The following is a 22689-nucleotide window of genomic DNA, read 5'->3' as shown; positions in this document are numbered from 1 at the left end:
GGTGTTACCGGACTCCACCTAACAGTGTTTACACCGTAAGCGAGGTGTTACCCTTGGCATGGATACATTACCATCAGCGGAGGGAGGGAAGAACACTCTCGTCGAGAATCCCATCACTTCCCTGCTCCTGCGTGGAATGCAGCTGTAGAGGCCACATAAAGCGGGTCCTGGCGTAGTGTGATGTGTGTATCATACGACTCCAGAACCCCTTTAATGGGGCTCCTGCAGAAGAGACCCCTGCGGCACGCCACTGACAATAAGCACAACCCATTTCGAGAAGGCCCCCGTGAGGTTCTTCCTTTGTTCCTTAGCACTAAGATGATTGATCTGTCTGTTGGAACAGTCATCCCCTTATTCGTGTTAGAAGATCCAGCATGTTTACCAGTCTCTCTCGTGGCACAATATCAAATGTCTGGCTCTTTAAATACAGACTGTATCCACCCTGCCTTTTCTTTTGTCTACGACAGAGCTCAGTCTCTCATGAAAATCTAATATGTTTGTTACGCAAGACCTTTCCCTGATACAACATCTCTCACTTCGGTAATTTCTTCTTTTACAGAAAGTCATCCATTTGCTTTCTGATTATTTTTTCCAGTACCTTGCAGACCACACTTGTCAGGGGGCCAGTCTTTAGTTCAGTGACTTCCCATTCTTCTTTTGATTACATTTCAAGCGCTATTGTGAAGTGTACCTGCTCACATATCTTTAGCTCAAATGGAAGAATTTCGTCAGGCTCATGAGTCGTACTTTATAGGCCCGGATCCTTTAGTATTCGGTTTCTGCCTTCTGTAGATATTTCGATGCTATCCAACAACTCTTCTCCATTCCATGTGACAGGTGTTGGGGCCATAGCCTGGAAAACACCTTTGAACTTGTTAATAAGTTCCACACACATTATTTCATCATCCTACATAACTTTTTTACTTAAATCCGTTAGCCTGGTTAGCTGTTCTCTAACTTACAATTTACTCCTGATGAATTTATGGAAAAGTTGATAATTTTCCTTTGCCTTGTCCTCAGTATTATTTTCAGAGTTAAGTTGTTCCTCCTTCCTTATCCTGCTGCAGTAGCTCCTTGCTCTCTTAAACCTTATAGATACTGGCTGTCTGCAGAGTTGCCTGTATCACTGTCAGAGCGCATCGCGAACCTTCGCTTTTAAGCATCTTTTGTTGAACCAATCCTTCCTCTTTCTCAACCTTCCTTCTGTGTCTGAGGCTAAATCGTCCAGCATCACAGACATCCTCGAAGGCACCCAGTGATCTCATCTGTTGCTGTTTGGGATAAAGGCCCCCATGTTCGTACTCCAGTGTAAACTTCGCATAGGCTTCTGCCAAAAAGGCCCAGTTTCCAGGCTACTGAACTCCATTTCCCTGTTTACGTAAACTTACAAATTGTTGAAATTGTGTAGTTTCCTCGTGGTGTTTGGTCTCAATTTTGCATTTATTTTGTCCCCATTTACAGCATAATCCTGAAGCATTACATGATCACATTTCCCCATTTTTCCTCAATTTTCATGTGAGGTGAAAAGCTATAGTTAATGATGGCGTGTCATTCCCTCTTATCCTGTTGTGTTCACTGACGTGCCGGTGTAGGAAGGTTTCCTGTATACACTGTACGAGCTTGCGCCTTCATGACTCTCCATCCTTATGAGGATCCCAATTTCTCTTTATGATTAAGATCCCCACTTGCCAGAACTTTGTAAGTTCTGAGAAGCACGTGTTTTACACCTTCATGTATCAACCTGATAGCTCCTTCTTTGTATATTCGTTCTGCTTTGTTGAGAGAGTCTTCGGAGACTTGTATGTTATCAACAGCACTATGCACTTCTCTACTACGCTTACCCTTCCTAGTATATATCGTTTGAATAGGCCATCTTCCGGTATTTTCTGAAACTTAAAGTGTTCATATTAAGAAGACCAATCCTCTTCCTCTGTTGTCATCTGTTTCCTCTCCCTTGCTACCACGTATACCCTTGGGAAGAGCAGGTGTGTGATCTCGTCTCTCTTGGAAGTTTTTGTTTCCTTAACTCCAACAATATCAGGCGAGATTTTTCTCATCTTTGAATTCCAGCTCTTTACCATTTACTTCCGGTTCAGCAGCATTAATCAATGCTGCTCTCGTCTAACATTTCCATCAATTGACATGCCTGAGGTCTCTGCGGCTCTGGACGTGTCGTTTTGTTCTCTTGCTTCATTTGGTGTCGTCTTTTCTTGTGTCTGGCTGTATATTCTCTCTCTCTCTCTCTCTCTCTCTCTCTCTCTCTCTCTCTCTCTCTCTCTCTCTCTCTCTCTCTCTCTCTCTCTCGGGGTATCGGCCTCTGACGAAGACACTACGAAATTTTTCCTTGTCTCTAGCTTTTCGTGCCTCCTTAAGTAACTTCTGTTTTCATTACTCGCATTCAGATGTGACCATTACTTGATCGTCTCATCATGTGAGTGTATGATCCACCAGTTCTTCTTATTTCCTCCGTGACGAAAACTGCACTTTGCATCAGCATTCCTTCTTTCTTCATCCTTTTATCTTAATTTCAGGTATGGTCTTCTTCTACTTCAAAAATTGTCAGAGATTTTCGTCCGCCATCCTACCTCCTGTTGCACTGATCCACCTCATCTCGGGTGAGACCCAGCTCTGTATCAGATCCAGCCATTGTTGACACGCCAACCTCCATCTTTCTAATTATCCGTGAAATCTCCATTCTTTCCCATGAGTATTGATCCTGTATACTGTGCACTGTCCTAAACCTTGCACATCTGCTGGACCATTGATATCCACGATTATTTTGATGCCCTGTCTCTGTCTTTTTCGCAATGTACCCAGGTCCTTTTTTCCGCCATTGCGGTCCTTCTTATTGCTCTGGCTGTGTTTGACGTTCCCAGACACTGTTCCTGCTCCCCCTACCCGCTCACTGTTAGTGATAGTCTCTGAACTCTGTGTTATGGGCATTTCCTGTTGTTGATCGGTTAGCTGGATATCCAGTAAATACCCATGTGACCCATCTTGATTTTCAGTCATCATCCCTTCCGTGGCTATATTTCTGTTAAATACCTTATTATGAACTAGTTCCGCGGTCGTGCCCTTTAACTAAATGTATCAAATTCTTAACTTCTTCTTCGTCTGATGACACACATCCCGTTCTTTGATTGAGTATCTGTGTCTTTGTCTCCTCCTCCAACTGTGTTAACCTCTGATCCTCTTTCCAAATATTTCTTCTGTTAATTCCTCCAGTCTTATGGTTTCTGTTGACTTATCCCTTATTACTTTGCCTTGTCGCCTGCCTGTGGATGTGTTTACCACCGGACTGTTCAGGTTACACGTCTGATTCATTTATATAAGACAACAACCACGCAACCACGACGGAATTTTTGCCTCACTTATCTGTGTGTGTGTGTGTGTGTGTGTGTGTGGTGGATAGCAGGGCTCAGCCTAGCCAGAGCTAACCAACTGGCTTGTATATCTTTCCATGCCCTTGCTTATGGTTCGATTATTGTCTTATTCATACAGTACTAAAGGTCTTCGAGTTGGTCCCTCAGACTATGAATAACGTGTTGTAGGTTGTCGTCTTACTGGCCCCTAAATAATTAATTTTTCTCTTTATTTGTTGAGCTTGGCAACTCTCCTCACATTCTGACGATATCAAGAAATGTGTGTGATTAATGTTTAGGATTATTGTCAGTGTGTTACGGTAATTTGTGCTACCGTGTTGCTAACCCTGTATTATGTACCGTCTCTACTGCTATGTGTACACACACACACACACACACACACACACACACACACACACACACACACACACAAACCATCTTAAGCCAGGTTTTCATAGTCTCCAGATGGAAGGATGAACACTTGGGTTGGGTTTGGGCTGACTGCCGCTCCCGGGATTCGAACCCCTACTGGGCGGTTCCATGCTGTCTCATGCTCAGTAACGCTCACAGCTACCCTGTGAAGGCCTGTGTGTGTGTGTGTGTGTGTGTGTGTGTGTGTGTGTGTCAATAGTTAACCTTAGGCCTCAGTCGTATCCATTAGGTCTAAGGTCATTAAGATCAAGGAAGAGGTGATGAGGGTGTAGCAATAGTTACCTTAGATACTGACGATGAGGGTGTAGTGATGATCGCCTTTACAGTGAAGATGAGGGTGTAGTGATAGATCGCCTTTACAGTGAAGATGAGGGTGTAGGGTAGCTTAGGAAAAATACGGTTATGTGAAGATGAGGGGTACAGTGAAGGAAAGAATAGTGAACATAGCTTATTGATGATAAAGGTATTGTGATGATGAGGGCGTGGTGGAAAAGATTGTAGTGATTCTAGCTTCGTAAAGACAGGAAGTAGTGAAGGTAAGGACGTAATGGATAGAAGAGGGTAATGAAGATTATGGTTCAGCTCACTTGTCGACGAAGTTCCTCAGTAACGCGTTATCACAGCCAGTCGTACGTACCCAAAGGAGGGGACCTACGTGTTTGAATGGAGTGTGAAGTGTTATGGAAGCCAGGCGCCTCTTTTATACCTCGCTGATACTATCATCATCAAGGTCATACAGGAGTCTCTCATTGGTTTATAAAACCCAGTTGCGGAACAGAGCAGATTGTATAGAATTACATGCAAGACATACTGAACATACATTCACTAAATCTTTGGTCAGAAGACCAGTTTTATGATCTAAGCAGTTCACCTGAGTTTCGTTCGTACACATGGCCAAGTGGTGCTTTTTCGACTGGCTTCTGGTCACCCTACTACTACAGATTTATCACCGCGTCTTCCTCCGCCGCCTCCGCAGGTAATATAGCATTCTGATGCATCACATATGTTGGTTTTTATGTTAAACATTTTCTCATGAGGACACAGGAAGACTGACATGGTGGGCGGTGTGCACTGATAGAACCTGTGACAGTCTAAAGGATCTATGATCAGCTGGCCATCGTACGTACAGTGAGGTACACAAGGATCACAGTAGTCGTAACAGAGGGTAAGGTCCTCTTGACATATTCCCGACATGAAGTCGAAGTAGGAACCTGAAGGACAGTCCTGTTCCAAGAAATGACCGTCTTTAGAGTCTTTAGACAGACAGATGTAGTATTTGTTGCAGTCCTGGGGATGAGGCTGGAGGGTGCCAGGGTTGGTCCCGTCACAGTCGGGGACGCAGGGGTCACACAGCGGGGAGCAGAAGCCTTGTGGGGCGCCGTTTATGGAGTCGCAGCGAGGCACAGTGTGATCCGTGTTGAAGTACTGGTTATCCGGGCAGGGAACTGGTTCATCAGATGGTATCACCTCGCCTGTAATGGAGTCATCATATCAGACACCTTCAAACTATAGTTTTGTTCAGTTGTCTGCCTTATGGTATACATATATCAGATACCTTCAAACTATAGTTTTGTTCAGTTGTCTGCCTTATGGTATACATATAGAGGATGTGATCACGATAAAGCCATAACTTAAGTACCATTGACCAGGAGGCAGACGTAGTACTTGGTGCAGTCGGTGGGGTCCCTCACGCTGGTCCCAGGGTCGGCGTTGGTGCAGTCCGGGGCGCAGATCTCCACGCTGGGATGTATCTGTGAACATGGGCATGTGAGAATTACAAGCCGGGATAAAGAGAGAGAGAGAGAGAGAGAGAGAGAGAGAGAGAGAGAGAGAGAGAGAGAGAGAGAGAGAGAGAGAGAGAGAGAGAGAGAGAGAGAGTAATTAGAACTGAAATTCATTTTCAAAATTAGGATATGCCTCTAAGTAGAAAATCTGAAATCGCTTCATCCTTCCTTTACACGGAGTAGAGAAGTCAGATATCATCCGTTATTTGCAGAAGAAATGAAACAATCTGACACAGTAGCGGCCTCTCCCACGAGCTTTCCATCTCTGTGAGACCTTCCTCCTTTTCTATTCACTACACCAACATTCGTGGTCTCTCTAGTAACCTCTCCTCAGTTGAACACCATTTGGTTTGCACCTCTCCTAATATCTTGCTTCTCTCTCAGACACAATTGTCAAATGATGTTCTCACTAGTCCCTTTTTCATATCTTACCATAACCTCCAGTCACGAGTCCGGTTCAAAGGTGGTGTTTGTGCTTATTCCAACATCAACACATCTGTTACACGCCTCGAGAACTTTGAGTCCCTAAATTTTATGTTATGTGGCTCAAGGTCTGTTCCCCTACTACCACACTTTTCCTCTGTTTCGCTTGTGGCTCTCCTAATTCTGCAAGTTTTATATCTTTCATGGACCATCTAAACTCCTGCCATGATACTGTGAAATCCACTCACCCGTAAGCCAAAATCCTCCACCTCGGGGATTTCAACGTTCACCATAGGGAATGGTTGAATTCCTCCCATACGAATGGTAGAGGGATTGAAGCCCTCGCGTTCTCCATTCTCAGTGATCCAGAACAACTTATCTCCCACCATACTCATATTGCCGACCCCTGTTATCATTCTCTTAATATTCTGGATTTGTTTTTAACCTCTGATCCATCTCCCTGTAAGTGCATAAGCTCTCCCCGATGCCCCTAATTTGTTCAACTGATACACTCTCATAAATGTATCTATTGTAACAGTAGCCCCTTCTAAGCGTAAATATTGGCACCTCAACAAAGCTGACTGGAATATCTTACAAAAATTCTTTTCTGACTTTCCTTAGGTAAAATAATGTCTGTTATGTAGTGATGCTTCTGTCTCCGCCAAACGCATAGCAGAGTCTTGCGGGAACGCCAGCATTTATCCCCTCTTCCTCCAAGACGACCTCATCTTCTAATCCATGGTTCAACCGTTCCTGTTCTGAGGCCATTCAAGCAAGGGATCAGGCATATCGTGCTTGGAAAAATTCCTCTTCTTCCGATTCCCTTTCAGCTTTGTCACTGCCCGTAATCACTGCAAGCACATTTTCAGTGAGGCAAAGCGTTCCTTTATTCAAAGGAAGTGCGAAAACCTCTCATCGTCATCCACTCACAGGTCTTTCTGGTCTTTAGCTAAAGGCCTCCCTAACAACTTCTGTCGCTCTTCCTTTCCTTCACTTTTCCGTTCCTGTAGACAAAGCAACTCTGGTTCCCGTTTCTCCTCTGTCCGAAAAGCGCTTCCCTTTCAGGCCACAAGCAAGGCTTATGGTCCCGATGACATCCATCCCCATGCACTGAAATTGTGTGCTTCTAAATTTGCACCTGTGCTTGCTCGTCTGTTCCGTTTCTGTTTAAAGACCAGAACTTCTCCTTCTTCCCGGAAGCATGTGTTGATACATCCAATCCCTAAAAAGGGTGACCGTTCTAACACCTCGAATTGTCGTCCTGTTACTTTGACATCCATCATTTCCAAAGTCTGAATCCATCCTCAACTCCCATATCCTTAGACATCTTGAATCTCACAGTCTTCTCCCTGATAACCAGTAAGGCTTTCGTTAGGCGAGTTCCACTGCTGATATTCTTTCCTATGTATTAATGTCTGGTCATCATCCCTGAAAGATTTTGGGGAGTCGTATGTGGTTGCCCGTGACATACTCAAAGTTTTTGGCAGGGTGTGGCAGGGTTGTGGTGGGTTGATCGTGTAAGGAACGATAGTGCAGGGGAAAGTTACAGTAATAGGCTGGATATGGTTGAGAGAGCTGAAGAGGGTGCGTTGAGATGGACTGGACACGATGGAGGGGATAAGAACTCAAGAGGCAACATTGGTCATCATAGACTGTCCTGTCACGACAAGCAGGCTAGATCATCTGTACACTATAGAACATTTCTACAAAATATAAAATGCGAGGAAGCGAAGTTAGATGTACCAGGAGGAGGTGTAGAGTGTGTGGTGTCTGGTACAAGCGCACAGGTAATACAACTACTCACCGCCAGAGCCAAGAGGAGCAGGAGGGTGTGAGTGGTGGCCGGAGCCGTCATGATGGTGTTCCTGGTGACGCGGGGTGAGCTGTGGCCATCGTCTTATATTACCAAGCTATGTATTGCCTCCTGCTCTCGCCCTGTGGCTCCCGGGGTCTGGTTCCCACCACCGTCGCACATGTTGCGTCACACGTCTTGCTGGACGCAACCCTGGGAATGCCAGGCTGGCGTCGCTGTGTGAAGGTGTTCAACGGTTTTGTGTTGACGGGTTCTTAATTATCAGTGCATAGATATCATGTGTGTTATTCATTGTCTAATGTTGTAGGTGTACTGTGTATTGCCTATGTGTAATTGATTGTCTAATGTTGTAAATGTACTGTGTATTGCTTATGTGTTATTGATTGTCTAATGTTGTAAATGTACTGTGTATTGCCTATGTGTAATTGATTGTCTAATGTTGTAAATGTACTGTGTATTGCTTATGTGTTATTGATTGTCTAATGTTGTAAATGTACTGTGTATTGCTTATGTGTTATTGATTGTCTAATGTTGTAAATGTACTGTGTATTGCTTATGTGTTATTGATTGTCTAATGTTGTAGATGTAGTGTATTGCTTATGTGTTATTGATTGTCTAATGTTGTAAATGTACTGTGTATTGCCTATGTGTTATTGATTGTCTAATGTTGTAACTGTACAGTTATTGTAGCCTGTGTATCATGAGCAATCAGTGCCTTATTGATGGTCGAGGAAGGTGGCACCAAGAATTTGTAAACGAGCAAATTACCCTCACCTAATGTGATTATGATCCTGACACCTTTCCCACATTTTCAAGTCCTTTTAATTGATTTCGAACACATTGTTACGTCTGCTGTCGACTGCATTATGAGCTGTTCTCAAATTTTTGTCAGATATTCTTCATACACTTGTGGATGACACTGGTTGTAGCTGTCCAGGGTATCTTAAAACCATAATGGAGACTTGACCTGGAGATCGACACCTGAGAATCTGTACCAGTTAATATGTGAGAGACCCACAGGTGTGGGACTTATTCATATATGATGTTGATAGTCTATACTAGAAATGAAAGTTCTAGATTGCATTTCGTTTATTTGTTGGATCCTAGAAAACCTCCCGGCTGAGTTTGTTGGCCAGATAACCTGACAGCGTTGATGGGTAACGATGGATAAGCAGATAGAGAGAGCACGGACGACGAGATTTTCCCAAAGGCAAGACTTTGCGCGTATCGCTCACCGCGCACGTCTTGCTTGATGAATAACATCGTTTCCCCCTTCACCGTCGAGCGCATTACATGATTCTGGTATCCTGAGTTAATGTGACGTGAGCCATGTATCAAGTTTCTGTAGTTGATCCTGGCAGGTTTATTACCCCTCCCGCTGGTGCTTTGTATGGTCATCCTGGCTGAAGACCTGTTTGTTATACTCCATGGTATCCTTGCCGGCTAACTAACTCTGCCTCTTCCTTGTTCAGAGGATCTTGACTTCATAACATGGCCCTATACCCCTTCAGTTTCTTGCCACACGAAGGTCTTCACCGATCTCTCACTCTCGCCTGTAAAGTTCGGGTTCGTTCGGCCTCTCATGGTAGTCCTATGTTCGGGCCCCTCGATTTTCCTCGTGAAGTACCTCTGAGATCTCACTTGGTTTGTCCATTTTCATTTGGTTCGTAGGTGATCATATGTGAGAGAGAGAGAGAGAGAGAGAGAGAGAGAGAGAGAGAGAGAGAGAGAGAGAGAGAGAGAGAGAGAGAGATAATAGATACAGCTGTGGTCAGGTAAGGTCACACATGTACAATGACTGGGAGAACCGTGAGAAAGTTGGCAGCCAGAGGTGAGGAGCCACAGAGCCTGCAGGGGTGATGGTGGTGGTGTCCGTGGGCCCTGAGCTGCATCGTCACCCACCACACAGGGGACCCACGTTAACAACGCTACCCATGAAACCCATGGCGCTGGCTGGCATGGTAAGAAATAACCAGGAACAAATACCCTTGGTTGGGTTCCTGCTGCCTCGGCTCACACGGACCTTCTGGTTTTTGCTTCCCTCTCCTTCGTATCTTATCCTGGTTATAAAGATAATTGTTTTGAAGGAGATACGCGACGGTACTGGGAACGACGGAGGTCTTAACTTTCTAGTGTAAGAAATTGACGATTATCCATTACCGTTGGCTTAGCTGGATGGAGAAGATGAAGAAGCCAGTCCTTTGACAAGACTCCGTGGAAAACTTTCATAACTCGCACTTGGGATGAGTCTTAAGAAGCACTTAATTTCAGTAGCATTCAATTGCCTTTTCAGTTTCCAGTCATTTTCAGCATGGTGCAGAAATTCACTGGTTTCCAGGGTTGAAAAATTTTGCGATTTCTTCATTTTCAGTCGCGCCTGTTGACTTCTGTATAATGACAGTATGTACTGACACACGTCTTGTGTTGGGCACAGCTTCCCTCGCGTTACAGTGCTCCTGTATCATACTTATCATTTACACATCCATATATATGTCTTGTTGTGAGTCACATGTAAAGCTTTGGAAGGAGGAAATGAGAGGTGGTGGTGACTCCACTCTGCCAGGCTCATCTGGTGGTGGTGATGGCTGTCGTGTGTCCCGCTCTCTGGTGGTGATGGTGGTGGTGATGGCTGTCGTGTGTCCCGCTCTCTGGTGGTGATGGTGGTGATGGTGATGGCTGTCGTGTGTCACGTTCTCTGGTGGTGGTGGTGGTGGTGATGGTGATGGCTGTCGTGTGTCACGTTCTCTGGTGGTGGTGGTGGTGGTGATGGTGATGGCTGTCGTGTGTCACGTTCTCTGGTGGTGGTGGTGGTGGTGATGGTGATGGCTGTCGTGTGTCACGTTCTCTGATGGTGGTGATGGTGATGGCTGCCGTGTGTCACGTTCTCTGGTGGTGATGGTGGTGGTGATGGTGATGGCTGCCGTGTGTCCCGCTCTCTGGTGGTGGTGGTGGTGATGGCTGTCGTGTGTCCCGCTCTCTGGTGGTGGTGATGGTGATGGCTGCCGTGTGTCCCGCTCTCTGGTGGTGGTGGTGGTGGTGATGGCTGTCGTGTGTCCCGCTCTCTGGTGGTGGTGATGGTGATGGCTGTCGTGTGTCCCGCTCTCTGGTGGTGGTGGTGATGGTGATGGCTGCCGTGTGTCACGTTCTCTGGTGGTGGTGGTGGTGATGGTGATGGCTGCCGTGTGTCACGTTCTCTGGTGGTGATGGTGGTGGTGATGGTGATGGCTGTCGTGTGTCCCGCTCTCTGGTGGTGATGGTGATGGTGATGGCTGTCGTGTGTCCCGCTCTCTGGTGGTGGTGGTGATGGTGATGGCTGCCGTGTGTCACGTTCTCTGGTGGTGGTGGTGGTGATGGTGATGGCTGTCGTGTGTCACGTTCTCTGATGGTGGTGATGGTGATGGCTGCCGTGTGTCACGTTCTCTGGTGGTGGTGGTGATGGCTGCCGTGTGTCACGTTCTCTGGGGAGGAGTGTTGGATGTACCAGGTCTCGTTCTCACGCCAGCCAGATATGGCGCCGCTCCCGACGTATTTTCTTGAAAAAAATGATCCACGTTTTTATCGTAAATCTTTAAGGACATATATTCCCAGTCACACCTTAGCACACCCAGGAAATATATTTCCACGCATCATTGTCTTCAGTATCATAATGCTGGCAGGAAACAGGTGTTCTCAGAGAGGGAGACAGAGAAAGAGAGAAAAACGTTTCCTTCACAGTAACATTACGTGAGAGTCATGTGAGGTAGTTTGAGCTCATTATAGCGAGATTCACTCACTAAGAGCTCCCTGTCATTTGAGTAAGGTAATTAACCTCTGAAATTCTTCGGCTGTCGTCAGCTTTGACCTAGGAACATATCAGGGTTAACGCTTATTACCGTAAGAGTCCCGAGACACATATAAATCATTACTGGATGTTATGTTGCTGTACCTTACCAGCAGATGTAGTGGACGCAGACAGACGAACAGAAAGACAGATATATTCCTTTTTGCATCTATATCTACATCTGTGTATCTATCTATGTATCTATCTATTCATAGACCACGTAGAAAAAACCTCACAAATATATGTGAAGATAAAACCACACTTCTTCAGAACTTTTTTTTTTTTCATTCTGTTACAGTTTTAACCCATCACGGACCGTTCTCAGTTGAAACTAACGATGACAGAAATGGAACAATTTACATACAATCTTAGGTAACTGTAATGAAGGGAACTCCAGACTGATGTGGGGAGAAATGAAAGTGGATTGCGAGAGGTGGTAATTACTGGTGCTTATACACTGGATATGAGAGGAATTAGGAAGATAGGCGAGTGTCTTGGGAGGAAGTGAGTGCAAATGTTAGCAGTGGTGTGAGGGATCAAGTGATGGGTGATTTAAATGCGAGAGTAGGTAATGTGGCAGTTGGGATATATATGAGATTCATGGGTAACCCAGAGATGTGGATAAGAATGGTGAACAGATCGTTGAGTCGTGAGTTGAAGCGAACCTGGTGATTGGGAATACTTGGTTGAAAAGAAAAAGGACAACATACATGAATATACCTGGGTGAGTAGGATAGATGGTAAGCGGGCAATAATGGGATAGGCGTGCAACAGAGGCTCTTGAATGTGAATGTGTCAAGGCGGCCAGTTGGTGGGATGGCCAGTCATTACTTGAAGGCGAGGGTAAAGGTTTGCAGAGACTTTAGGGAAAGAGGAAATTATATGGGTGGAAAGAGGGTGGCGAAACTGAGTGAGCTTGGAGAAGAAGCTTGTGTGAAGAGATAGCCGGAGAGATTGAGTGTAGAGTGTCAAAACGTGAGGGTAAATGAAGCTAAGGGAGTGGGTGAGGAATGGGAAATATTTCGGTAAGCAGATTTTACATATCAGAGAGAAGTGTGTGGCACGCTGGAGGTTGGAGGTGGCATGGGAGAAGTGTAAGAGCGTGCGTTGCCTGCAGGGAAGGATTACGAGTGATTCGGAGGAGTACAAGTAAAGAAGCTGTCAGGAGACCAAGAGGAAGGTTCAGGATCTGAAAAAGTGGGCGAATGAGAGTATGGGTGAGGGAGTATCATCATACTTCAGGGGCAGTCAGAAACAGCTTTGTAAGGAGTTTACCAGTGTAAGGAAGACGGGAAAAATATGGGGACATCGTTGAAAAGGATAAAAGGGGAGGTGGTAACAGTCAGAGATGAGGTGAAGAGAAAGACTGAGCGAGTATTTTGAATACGCTCGATGATAGAGTGGGAGATGGAGGATGCGTTGGAAGTGGAGGTATGCGATGTGAGAGTATGTGGTGTTGAAAACTTGCGTCAGATGAAGTGCAGCAAAGCTGCTGGAGTGGATGGGTTTGCAGTTGAATTTCATAAGAAAGTGGTGATGGTGTTGTCGACTGGTTATGTTGGATACTCCTTTCATATGTGGCTCATGGTGAGTGCCCTAGAATTGGCAGAATGCCTGTATAGTACCATCGTACAGAGCAAGGGGAACAAAAGTGAATGGTCGAATTTCAGAGATATAAGTCTGTTGAGTGTGCTTGGTAAGTTGTATGGGAGAGTCATGATTGAAAGGGAGGTGGCATGCCCACAGCATCAGACTGGGGATTTCAGGAGTGTTGGAGAACAGGTGGATGTGGTGTTTGTTTCGAAGACTGTACGTGAGAACTAGCTATAGAAACAAGGATTTGTATGTGGCTTTTGTGGATCTGGAGGAAATAAACAGTATGATATGGTTGACAGAGACTACGGTGTGGGAGGAACGCTACGGTTTAAAAACCAGAACTTTACCTTCTTCTTAGAAGCATGGCGTTGATACATCCCATCCCTAAGAAGGGGGCCCGTTCAGACCCCTCGAACTATCGTCTTATTGCTTTGACATTTACCATTTCCAAAGTCTTTGAATCCCTTCTCAGGCTCTGAATCTATAGACACCTTGAATCTCATAGTCTTCTCTCTGATCATTAGTATGGCTTCAGTAAGGCAAGATCCACTGGTGGTATTCTTTTCTATCTTACTAATGTTTGGTCATCATACCTGAAAGATTTTGGGGAGTCATGTGTAGTTGCCCTTGACATATCCAAAGCTTTTGACAAGGTGTGACATCGGGATCTCATCTCTAAGCTCCCGTCTTTTGGCTTCTCTCCCTCACTTTGCTCCTTTATATCTAGCTTCCTCTCTGGCCGATCTATCTCTGTGATTGTTGATTGATGGATCAGCCTCCCTCCCTTTCTCCATCAACAGCGGTATCCCTCAAGGTTCTGTCCTGTCCCCTACACTTATTCCCCTAATTTTCGATTTCCTGTCTTCAACAAGTAACCGAATGCACTCATACACTGACGACTTACCACTGCATTCATCCACATCCTTCCATTCTGCTCCTTCTCTCATTCTATCTGCATGTCGTCTTGACACAGCTTCCTCAGTAAAGTCAGATTTGGACAAGATATCTCACGGGTTAGACGAAATCTGGTTAAGTTTGATACTTGCGAGACCCAGTTTTCACCATCTCTCTATCGAAAACTCCACACAACTCTCGTCCCTCCTTTGATTCTGTAATTCTGCCTCTTGACTCAGTGAATACCCTTGGTATTACTGTAACATCCTCTGTTTCTTGGAAACCCTACTTTACAGGAATAGCTAAGTCTGCCTTTAAAAGACTGGGAGTCCTATTTAGATGTCGAAATTTCTTTTCTTCTGAGCAATTGTTCCGTTTATGCAAGGGATTGATTCGTTCTTGTTTGGAGTGCTGCTTTCACAGCTGGGAAGGTTGTAGCTCTACATCCTTACTTGACAGAGTTGAGTCGAAAACGGTCCAACTTATAAATTGTTCCAGGCTAACTTCAAAACTTGACTCTTGCCATACGCCGCAATGCTGGTTCACTTTCCCTCTTCAGTAGGTATCACTTTGGTTTTTGCTCTCAGGAGCTGGCTGCTTGTGTGCCCCCACTGCTAGATAGACCACGCAATGCTCAGCAGCTGCTGCGTCACATGATTACTGTGTGGCCGTGGCACCTTGAGGGTGGGCCGTTTTGATAGCTATGACCTGGCACATTTCAAAAGACAGTCTTCTCTTTTCCTCCCCAATACGTAAATGCTTTCCCTTGTCTCTTCTCTTTCCCTTTCATTAACCTCTTTATATTTCAATTAAGGCCAGGCCTTGATGTGGACTTTTGTCCGTGGCTGGAGCCTTCAACATAAAAAAAAAAGAAACAATGAAAAGTTTTTACTGGGGTGGGTGGGAAGTGGGGTGGGGGGTTGGGGGTAAGTAAGAAGAGAGGAGGGTGAGTTGTTCCAAGAGAAGGTGGGTCTGTGGCAGGTGTGTGTCATGTCGCCATGGCGGTTTAGTCAATTTATAGATTAGGTGGTGAGGGAGGTGAATGCCAGGGTTTTGGAACGAGTTTCACGTCTGCTGTTTGTCGGGAGTGGTGGAGGAGGACCATGGAGTTGGAGTGAGGTGAATTTGAACATTGTAGACAGCATGGTTCACACAGTCAGTCTCACGGATTTTCTTAGCTCTGCGAGATAACAGGTTGAGGGCAGACACTTATCGATGAACACATGTTCTCAAAGCTGGAATTTCCTCTGAATTCGAGGTGTTGAATATTTCATCAGATATTATCCAGAGAGGAAATCGAAATGTAGCTTCAGCGAAACAAACGTGTATTTCATGACTGGTTTGAGGGAGTTTGTTGATTACTTGTGTTGACTTCATTCTTCTGTGAGACAAATGGAAACTTACATCCTGCATATAGACTACAGAGCGGTAGAATTATTATTTGTGTAGAATGAATGTGTGTGGCTCCGTTGGAAGACATTTCTGTTACATCAAGGCTTTTCACAAGTAGTATATATATATATATTTTTTATTTTATTCTATTTTGCTTTATCGCTGTCTCCCGCGCTTGCGAGGTAGCGCAAGGAAACAGACGAAAGAAATGGCCCAACCCACCCCCATACACAATGTATACGCACACACGTCCACACACGCAAATATACATACCTATACATCTCAATGTACACATATATATATATATATATATATATATATATATATATATATATATATATATATATATATATATATACATACACAGACACATACATATATACCCATGCACACAATTCACACTGTCTGCCCCCATTCACCCCCATCGCCACCTCGCCACACATGGAATACCTTCCCCCTCCCTCCTCATGTGTGCGAGGTAGCACTAGGAAAAGACAACAAAGGCCCCATTCGTTCACACTCAGTCTCTAGCTGCCACGCAATAATGCCCGAAACCACAGCTCTCTTTCCACATCCAGGCCCCACACAACTTTCCATGGTTTACCCCAGACGCTTCACATGCCCTGATTCAATCCACTGACAGCACTTCAACCCCGGTATACCACATCGATCCAATTCACTCTATTCCTTGCCCTCCTTTCACCCTCCTGCATGTTCAGGCCCCGATCACATAAAATCTTTTTCACTCCATCTTTCCACCTCCAATTTGGTCTCCCACTTCTCCTCGTTCCCTCCACCTCCGACACATATATCCTCTTGGTCAATCTTTCCTCACTCATTAATTCTCTCCATGTGCCCAAACCATTTCAAAACACCCTCTTCTGCTCTCTCAACCATGCTCTTTTCATTTCCACACATCTCTCTCACCCTTACATTACTTACTCGATCAAACCACCTCACGCCACACATTGTCCTCAACCATCTCATTTCCAGCACATCCACCCTCCTGCGCACAACTCTATCCATAGCCCACGCCTCGCAACCATACAACATTGTTGGAACCACTATTCCTTCAAACATACCCATTTTTGCTTTCCGAGATAATGTTCTCGACTTCCACACATTCTTCAAGGCTCCCAGGATTTTCGCCCCCTCCCCCACCCAATGATTCACTTCCGCTTCCATGGTTCCATACGCTGCCAGATCCACTCCCAGATATGTAAAACACTTTACTTCCTCCAGTTTTTCTCCATTCAACTTACCTCCCAATTGACTTGACCCTCAACCCTACTGTACCTAATAACCTTGCTTGCTCTTATTCACATTTACTCTTAACTTTCTTCTTTCACACACTTTACCAAACTCAGTCACCAGCTTCTGCAGTTTCTCACATGAATCAGCCACCAGCGCTGTATCATCAGCGAACAACAACTGACTCACTTCCGAAGCTCTCTCATCCCCAACAGACTTCATTTTTGCCCCTCTTTCCAAAACTCTTGCATTCACCTCCCTAACAACCCCATCCATAAACAAATTAAACAACCATCACACACCCCTGCCGCAAACCTACATTCACTGAGAACCAATCACTTTCCTCTCTTCCTACACGTACACATGCCTTACATCCTCGATATATATATATATATATATATATATATATATATATATATATATATATATATATATATATATATATATATACATATATATATATATATATATATATATATATATATATATATATATATATATATATATATATATATATATATATATATATATATATATATATATATGTACATATATATATATATATATATATATATATATATATATATATATATATATATATATATATATATATATATATATATATATATAATCGCCCATACACGCACGTATACATACATATGCATATCATCAAATACATATACATATTCAGACTTGCTTGCCTTCATCTATTCCCGGCGCTACCCTGCCCCACAGGAAACAGCATCGGTACTTCCTGCTTCAGCGAGGTACCGTCAGGAAAACAGACAAAAAAAGGCCACATTTGTTCACACTCAGTCTCTAGGTGTCATGTGTAATGCACCAACCAATCAACAACACAGTCACCCCTTTTTTTTGATAAATTCCACTGCGATACCATCCAAACCCGACGCCTTACCGGCTTTCATCTTCCGCAAAGCTTTCACTAGGTCTTCTCTGTTTACCAAACCATTCTCCTTAACCCTCTCACTTCGCACACCACCACTACCAAAACACCCTTTATCTGCCACTCTGTCATCAAACACATTCAACCAACCTTCAAAATACTCACTCCATCTCCTTCTCACTTCATTACTACCTGTTATTACCTTCCCACTTGCCCCCTTCACCGATGTTCCCATTTGTTCTATTGTCTTACGCACGTTATTTACCTCCTTCCAAAACATCTTTTTATTCTTCCAAAAATTTAAAGATACTTTCTCACCCCAACTCTCATTTGCCCTTTTCATAACAACCTTCCTTCTTCATCCCCCTCACTCACTACCCTTTCTAACCTGCCTACCTCCCACCTTTCTCATGCCACATGCGTTTTTTGCGCAAGCCATCACAGCTTCCCAAAATGCATCCCATTTCTCACCCACTTTCCTCACGTCATTTGTTCTCGCCTTTTATCATTCTACACTCAATCTTTCCCGTTACTTCCTCACACACGTCTCCTTTCCAGGCTCACTTGCTCTCACCACTTTCTAATCCCCAACATTCTCTCTTCTTTTTTGAAAACCTCTACAAATCTTCACCTCCTCTTCAACATAGTGATCAGACATCCCTCCAGCTGCCCCTCAGCACATTAACATCCAAAAGTCTCTCTTTTACACGCCTGTCAATTAACACGTAATCCAATAATGCCATTTGATCATCTCCTGCTCACATACGTATACTTATGTATATCTCTCGATTTTTAAACTAGGTATCTAGTCACCAATCTTTTTTCAGCACACAAATCCACAATCTCTTCACCTTTTTCATTTACAGCTCTGAACACCTCTTGTACACCAATATACCCTCAACTGCCACATTACTCACCTTCGCATTTAAATCATCCTTAACTATAACTTGGTCTCGTGCATCAAAGCTGCTAACACACTCACTCAGTTGCTCCCAAAACATTTGCCTCTCACGATCTTTCTTCTCATGACTAGGTGCATAGGGACCAATAATCATCTATCTCTCTCAGCCACGTTCAGTTTTACCCAAATCAATCTAGAATTTACTTTCTTACCCTCTGTCACATAGTCCCACAACTCCTTTAGCTTGTTTAACAAAGATAAAGAAACACTTAAAGTTATATGTTCTTTGTTTATACTTTTAGACAAATATCTTGAAAAAAATTTCTTTGCGAACTGAAGTGTAGCTCTCGCCCGTATACTCCAGACAAATGTACTTTACAGCTCTAGAACAGAGGCATATCTGTCGTGTCAGGACAGTCTATGACGCAAGGGGCGTTTGCCTCACACTCTCCAGAGTCCCTGTTGAAAATCTCATTGTGTGGGCACAGGAAGCTCACTACCTCGGGCGGGTTACACACGTAGAACTGGTGGCAGTCAATAGGGTCTGGGACGCGCTCGTTCGCTGCGGTACAGTGAGGGATGCACGGGTCGCAGTACGCGAAGCAGAGGGTCGGGTCGTCGGAACACTCCCCCGTCATGTAATCGAAGAAAGGTAGGTTCGACTCGCACCCCACTTCCATGATTCCTTCCTGCAGGCAGACGTAGTAGGTGGAGCAGTCGGTGGGATGGGGCGTGACCCCACCGTCGGCGATGCAATGAGGCTTGCAGGGGTTGCAGAGGTTGGAGCAGAATCCCTGTGGGGCGCCAGAGATAGGGTCGCAACGGGGCACCGTGTGGGCGTCGTTGAAGTACTGGCCAGAAGGGCATTCCACAGGATACTCCGAGGGTAGCGGCTCCCCTGCGCAGGAGGATACCGTTACATGTTAAGACTCGTGGTAGACAAAGAGATTTTTCAGTTAACATAGTATTGCATCACTATAGAGTTACTGTGGTATTAAAGAATGGATTCACGAACAATGCCGTAAGTTGGGATGTGGGAAACACTCTTCTATTCCGGCTACTCTACCATGTCTGCAGGTATGAGTCGGCTGCAGCGACGGGTTATGAACCAGAAGTATGGCTACGTTTGACGTCACCGTATACGTACTTAATCATACCAAAGTTAAGGTGGTTATTGCCTTACCGTCTCCCAAGTCGAGGCAGACGTAGTACCTAGTGCAGTCGGTGGGGTCCCTCACGCTCGTGCCAGACTCCACTCCGCTGCAGTCTGGGGCGCACACCCCTCCACCCCGCCTCACCTGCACACCATACCAGATAGATAACAAAATATGCTCAGCTTATCTGCAACATGAAGTTTTATAGATAGTCAGTATTATGTTAACATCATGAATGTTACATATCCTAAGGGGAGTTAGTAAACACACACACACACACACACACACTCTTATGTATGAATGGATATGTACTTTATATATATTTATCATTATACTTACTCGCTGTCTCCCGCGTTAGTGAGGTAGCGCAAGGAAACGGACGAAAAAATGGCCCAACCAACCCAGAAACACATGTATATACATAAACGCCCACACACGCACATATACATACCTGTACATTTCAAAGTACACATACATATACATACACAGACATATACATATATACAGATGTACATATTCATACTTGCTGCCTTTATCTATTCTCGTCGCCACCCCGCCACATATGAAATGGCTCCCCCCTCCCCCCCGCGCGCGCGATAGGTATCGCTAGGAAAAGACAACAAAGGCCAGACCATGTTCGTTCACACTCAGTCTCTAGCTGTCATGTATAATATATATATATATATATATATATATATATATATATATATATATATATATATATATATATATATGGTTCACATACCCATAAGGAGAGGACGAGTGCCATGGGAAGTAGAGGCAACATAGCGACGCTGCTGTTGTGCTGTGCTCAGTGTTTATGTCCTTGGTTCTGGTGACGTTAGCGTTCATGACGCTTCATATAGATGCCGGGACACGCATGCGCAGTCACTCGCCAGCACCTACCGCCCACTTCTTGCTCCCGTTAAATCATAACACTTTGTTGGACTGGAAAAAAGTGCTGCTTAACGGAGCAAAGGTGACAGTCATGGAGGGAGATGCCAAACAGACATAATTAGATACCACGTAGGGAGTACTTATGACCAGATTCTGTCAAGAGGCATAACACTCACCATAAGAAAATACAAATTTAAGAAGAACGAGTCATGTGAGTTGACTTCTTTTCAGTTGTAATGTATGATAACGAGAGACACATGTTTGGGGACTGAATGCCAGCAGCCTGCGTGTGAGTGAGGTTGATAGAAAAAACGGGTATCTGGGCCAAAGAACTGACGCTTGACAGCCACCGAAGTGATGGCTCATTGCGCAGTCGTCGCTCACCCTCCCGATACCCAGGCGGGAGGGAGAACCTCCCTGGTCGGTGGCTGCCTCCCTCCAACTTTCCTATAGGGATAGCTAGATGGATGGGCAGGAAGAGAGAGAGAGAGAGAGAGAGAGAGAGAGAGAGAGAGAGAGAGAGAGAGAGAGAGAGAGAGAGAGAGAGAGAGAGAGTCTTAGAGATAAAGTCGATCTTCACAGTAAGCCTATCCTGATTACATTTCGAGTGAGACAGAGAGAGAAAAAAGAAAAGGAACGTTAAAAAGTGTATTATGATTGTGATTGATGTATGCCAGTTCATGAAGAAACGTTTGAGAAGTAGCATGTTATTTACGAAATTACGTCAGCCTGTGATTATGATTTGCGCGCACACACTCACACACACATTATATATATTTCTTTATTATATTTATTATACTTTGTCGCTGTCTCCCGCGTTAGCGAGGTAGCGCAAGGAAACAGACGAAAGAATGGCCCACCCACTCACATACACATGTATATACATACACGACCACACACGCACATATGCATACCTATACATCTCAACGTATATATATATATATATATATATATATATATATATATATATATATATATATATATATATATATATATATATATATATACACACACAGACATATACATATATTCACATGTACATAGTTCATCCCGTCTGCTCTTATTCTTTCCCGTCGCCACCCCTCCACACATGAAATTGCAACCCCCTCCCCCCGCATGTGCGCGAGGTAGCGCTAGGAAAAGACGACAAAGGCCACATTCGTTCACACTCAGTCTCTAGTTGTCATGTATAATGCACTGAAACCACAGCTCCCTTTCCACATACAGGAACAGAACTTTCCATGGTTTACCCCAGACGCTTCACATGCCCTGGTTCAATCCATTGACAGCACGTCGACCCGGTATACCACATCGTTCCAATTCACTCTATTCCTTGCACGCCTTTCACCCTCCTGCATGTTGTGGCCCTGATCACTCAAAATCTTTTTCACTCCATCTTTCCACCTCCAATTTGGTCTCCCACTTCTCCTCGTTCCCGCCACCTCTGACACATATATCCTCTTTGTCAATCTTTCCTCACTCATTCTATCCATGTGACCAAACCATTTCAAAACACCCTCTTCTGCTCTCTCACCCACACTCATTTTATTACCATACGCCTCTCTTACCCTTTCATTACTTATTCGATCAAACCACGTCACATCACATATTGTCCTTAAACATCTCATTTCCAGCACATCCACCCTCCTCCGCACAACTCTATCTATAGCCCACGCCTCGCAACCATATATCATTTTTGGAACCACTGTTCCTTCAAACATACACTTTTTTGCTTTCCAAGGTAACGCTCTCGACTTCCACACATTCTTCACTGCTCCCAGAACTTTCGCCCCCTCCCCAACCCTATGATTTACTTCCGCTTCTGGTTCCATCCTCTGCCAAATCCACTCCCAGATATCTAAAACACTTTACTTCCTCCAGTTTTTCTCCATTCAAACTTACCTCCGAATTAACTTGTCCCTCAACCCACTGCACCTAATAACCTTGATGTTATTCACATTTACTCTCAGCTTTCTTCTTTCACACACTTTACCAAACTCAGTCACCAGCTTCTGCAGTTTCTCACATGAATCAGCCACCAGCCCTGTATCATCAGCGAACAACAA

General features: G+C 44.5%; 2 protein-coding genes across 2 annotated transcripts; both read right to left on the bottom strand.

Annotated features, from left to right (window-relative positions):
* Positions 1 to 4561: 4561 nt before the first annotated feature.
* LOC139754587 (peritrophin-1-like) lies at positions 4562 to 7962 on the bottom strand. The gene is made up of 3 exons (XM_071671994.1): positions 7806 to 7962; positions 5434 to 5545; positions 4562 to 5266 (listed from the first exon to the last, which is right to left on the bottom strand). The coding sequence occupies exons 1-3, from the start codon at positions 7854 to 7856 to the stop codon at positions 4719 to 4721; spliced, it is 711 nt and encodes a 236-aa protein (XP_071528095.1). The 5' UTR covers positions 7857 to 7962; the 3' UTR covers positions 4562 to 4718.
* Positions 7963 to 18846: 10884 nt separating this feature from the next.
* Positions 18847 to 20630, bottom strand: LOC139754586 (uncharacterized). Its single transcript, XM_071671993.1, has 3 exons — positions 20472 to 20630; positions 19756 to 19870; positions 18847 to 19470 (listed from the first exon to the last, which is right to left on the bottom strand). Exons 1-3 carry the CDS (start codon positions 20511 to 20513, stop codon positions 18956 to 18958), a joined length of 672 nt encoding a protein of 223 aa, XP_071528094.1. The 5' UTR covers positions 20514 to 20630; the 3' UTR covers positions 18847 to 18955.
* Between the last annotated feature and the right edge of the window lie 2059 nt (positions 20631 to 22689).

This window comes from Panulirus ornatus, chromosome 17, assembly GCF_036320965.1.
Source record: "Panulirus ornatus isolate Po-2019 chromosome 17, ASM3632096v1, whole genome shotgun sequence".
In the NCBI taxonomy this organism is placed as follows: Eukaryota; Metazoa; Arthropoda; class Malacostraca; order Decapoda; family Palinuridae; genus Panulirus; species Panulirus ornatus.
This window is presented reverse-complemented; position numbering and strand designations above follow the sequence as displayed.

Bases quoted from the DNA above. Each gene is read 5' to 3' on its own strand.
- LOC139754587 (XM_071671994.1), bottom strand. From the start codon at position 7,856: ATGACGGCTCCGGCCACCACTCACACCCTCCTGCTCCTCTTGGCTCTG. The intron at 5,546-7,805 runs GTGAGTAGTTGT...CCATGTTCACAG, and splicing joins TGCTCCTCTTGGCTCTGGCG to ATACATCCCAGCGTGGAGAT. The intron at 5,267-5,433 runs GTACTTAAGTTA...ACTCCATTACAG, and splicing joins CGTCTGCCTCCTGGTCAATG to GCGAGGTGATACCATCTGAT.
- LOC139754586 (XM_071671993.1), bottom strand. From the start codon at position 20,513: ATGTTGCCTCTACTTCCCATGGCACTCGTCCTCTCCTTATGG. The intron at 19,871-20,471 runs GTATGTGAACCA...TATGGTGTGCAG, and splicing joins CACTCGTCCTCTCCTTATGG to GTGAGGCGGGGTGGAGGGGT. The intron at 19,471-19,755 runs GTAAGGCAATAA...CCTCCTGCGCAG, and splicing joins CTGCCTCGACTTGGGAGACG to GGGAGCCGCTACCCTCGGAG.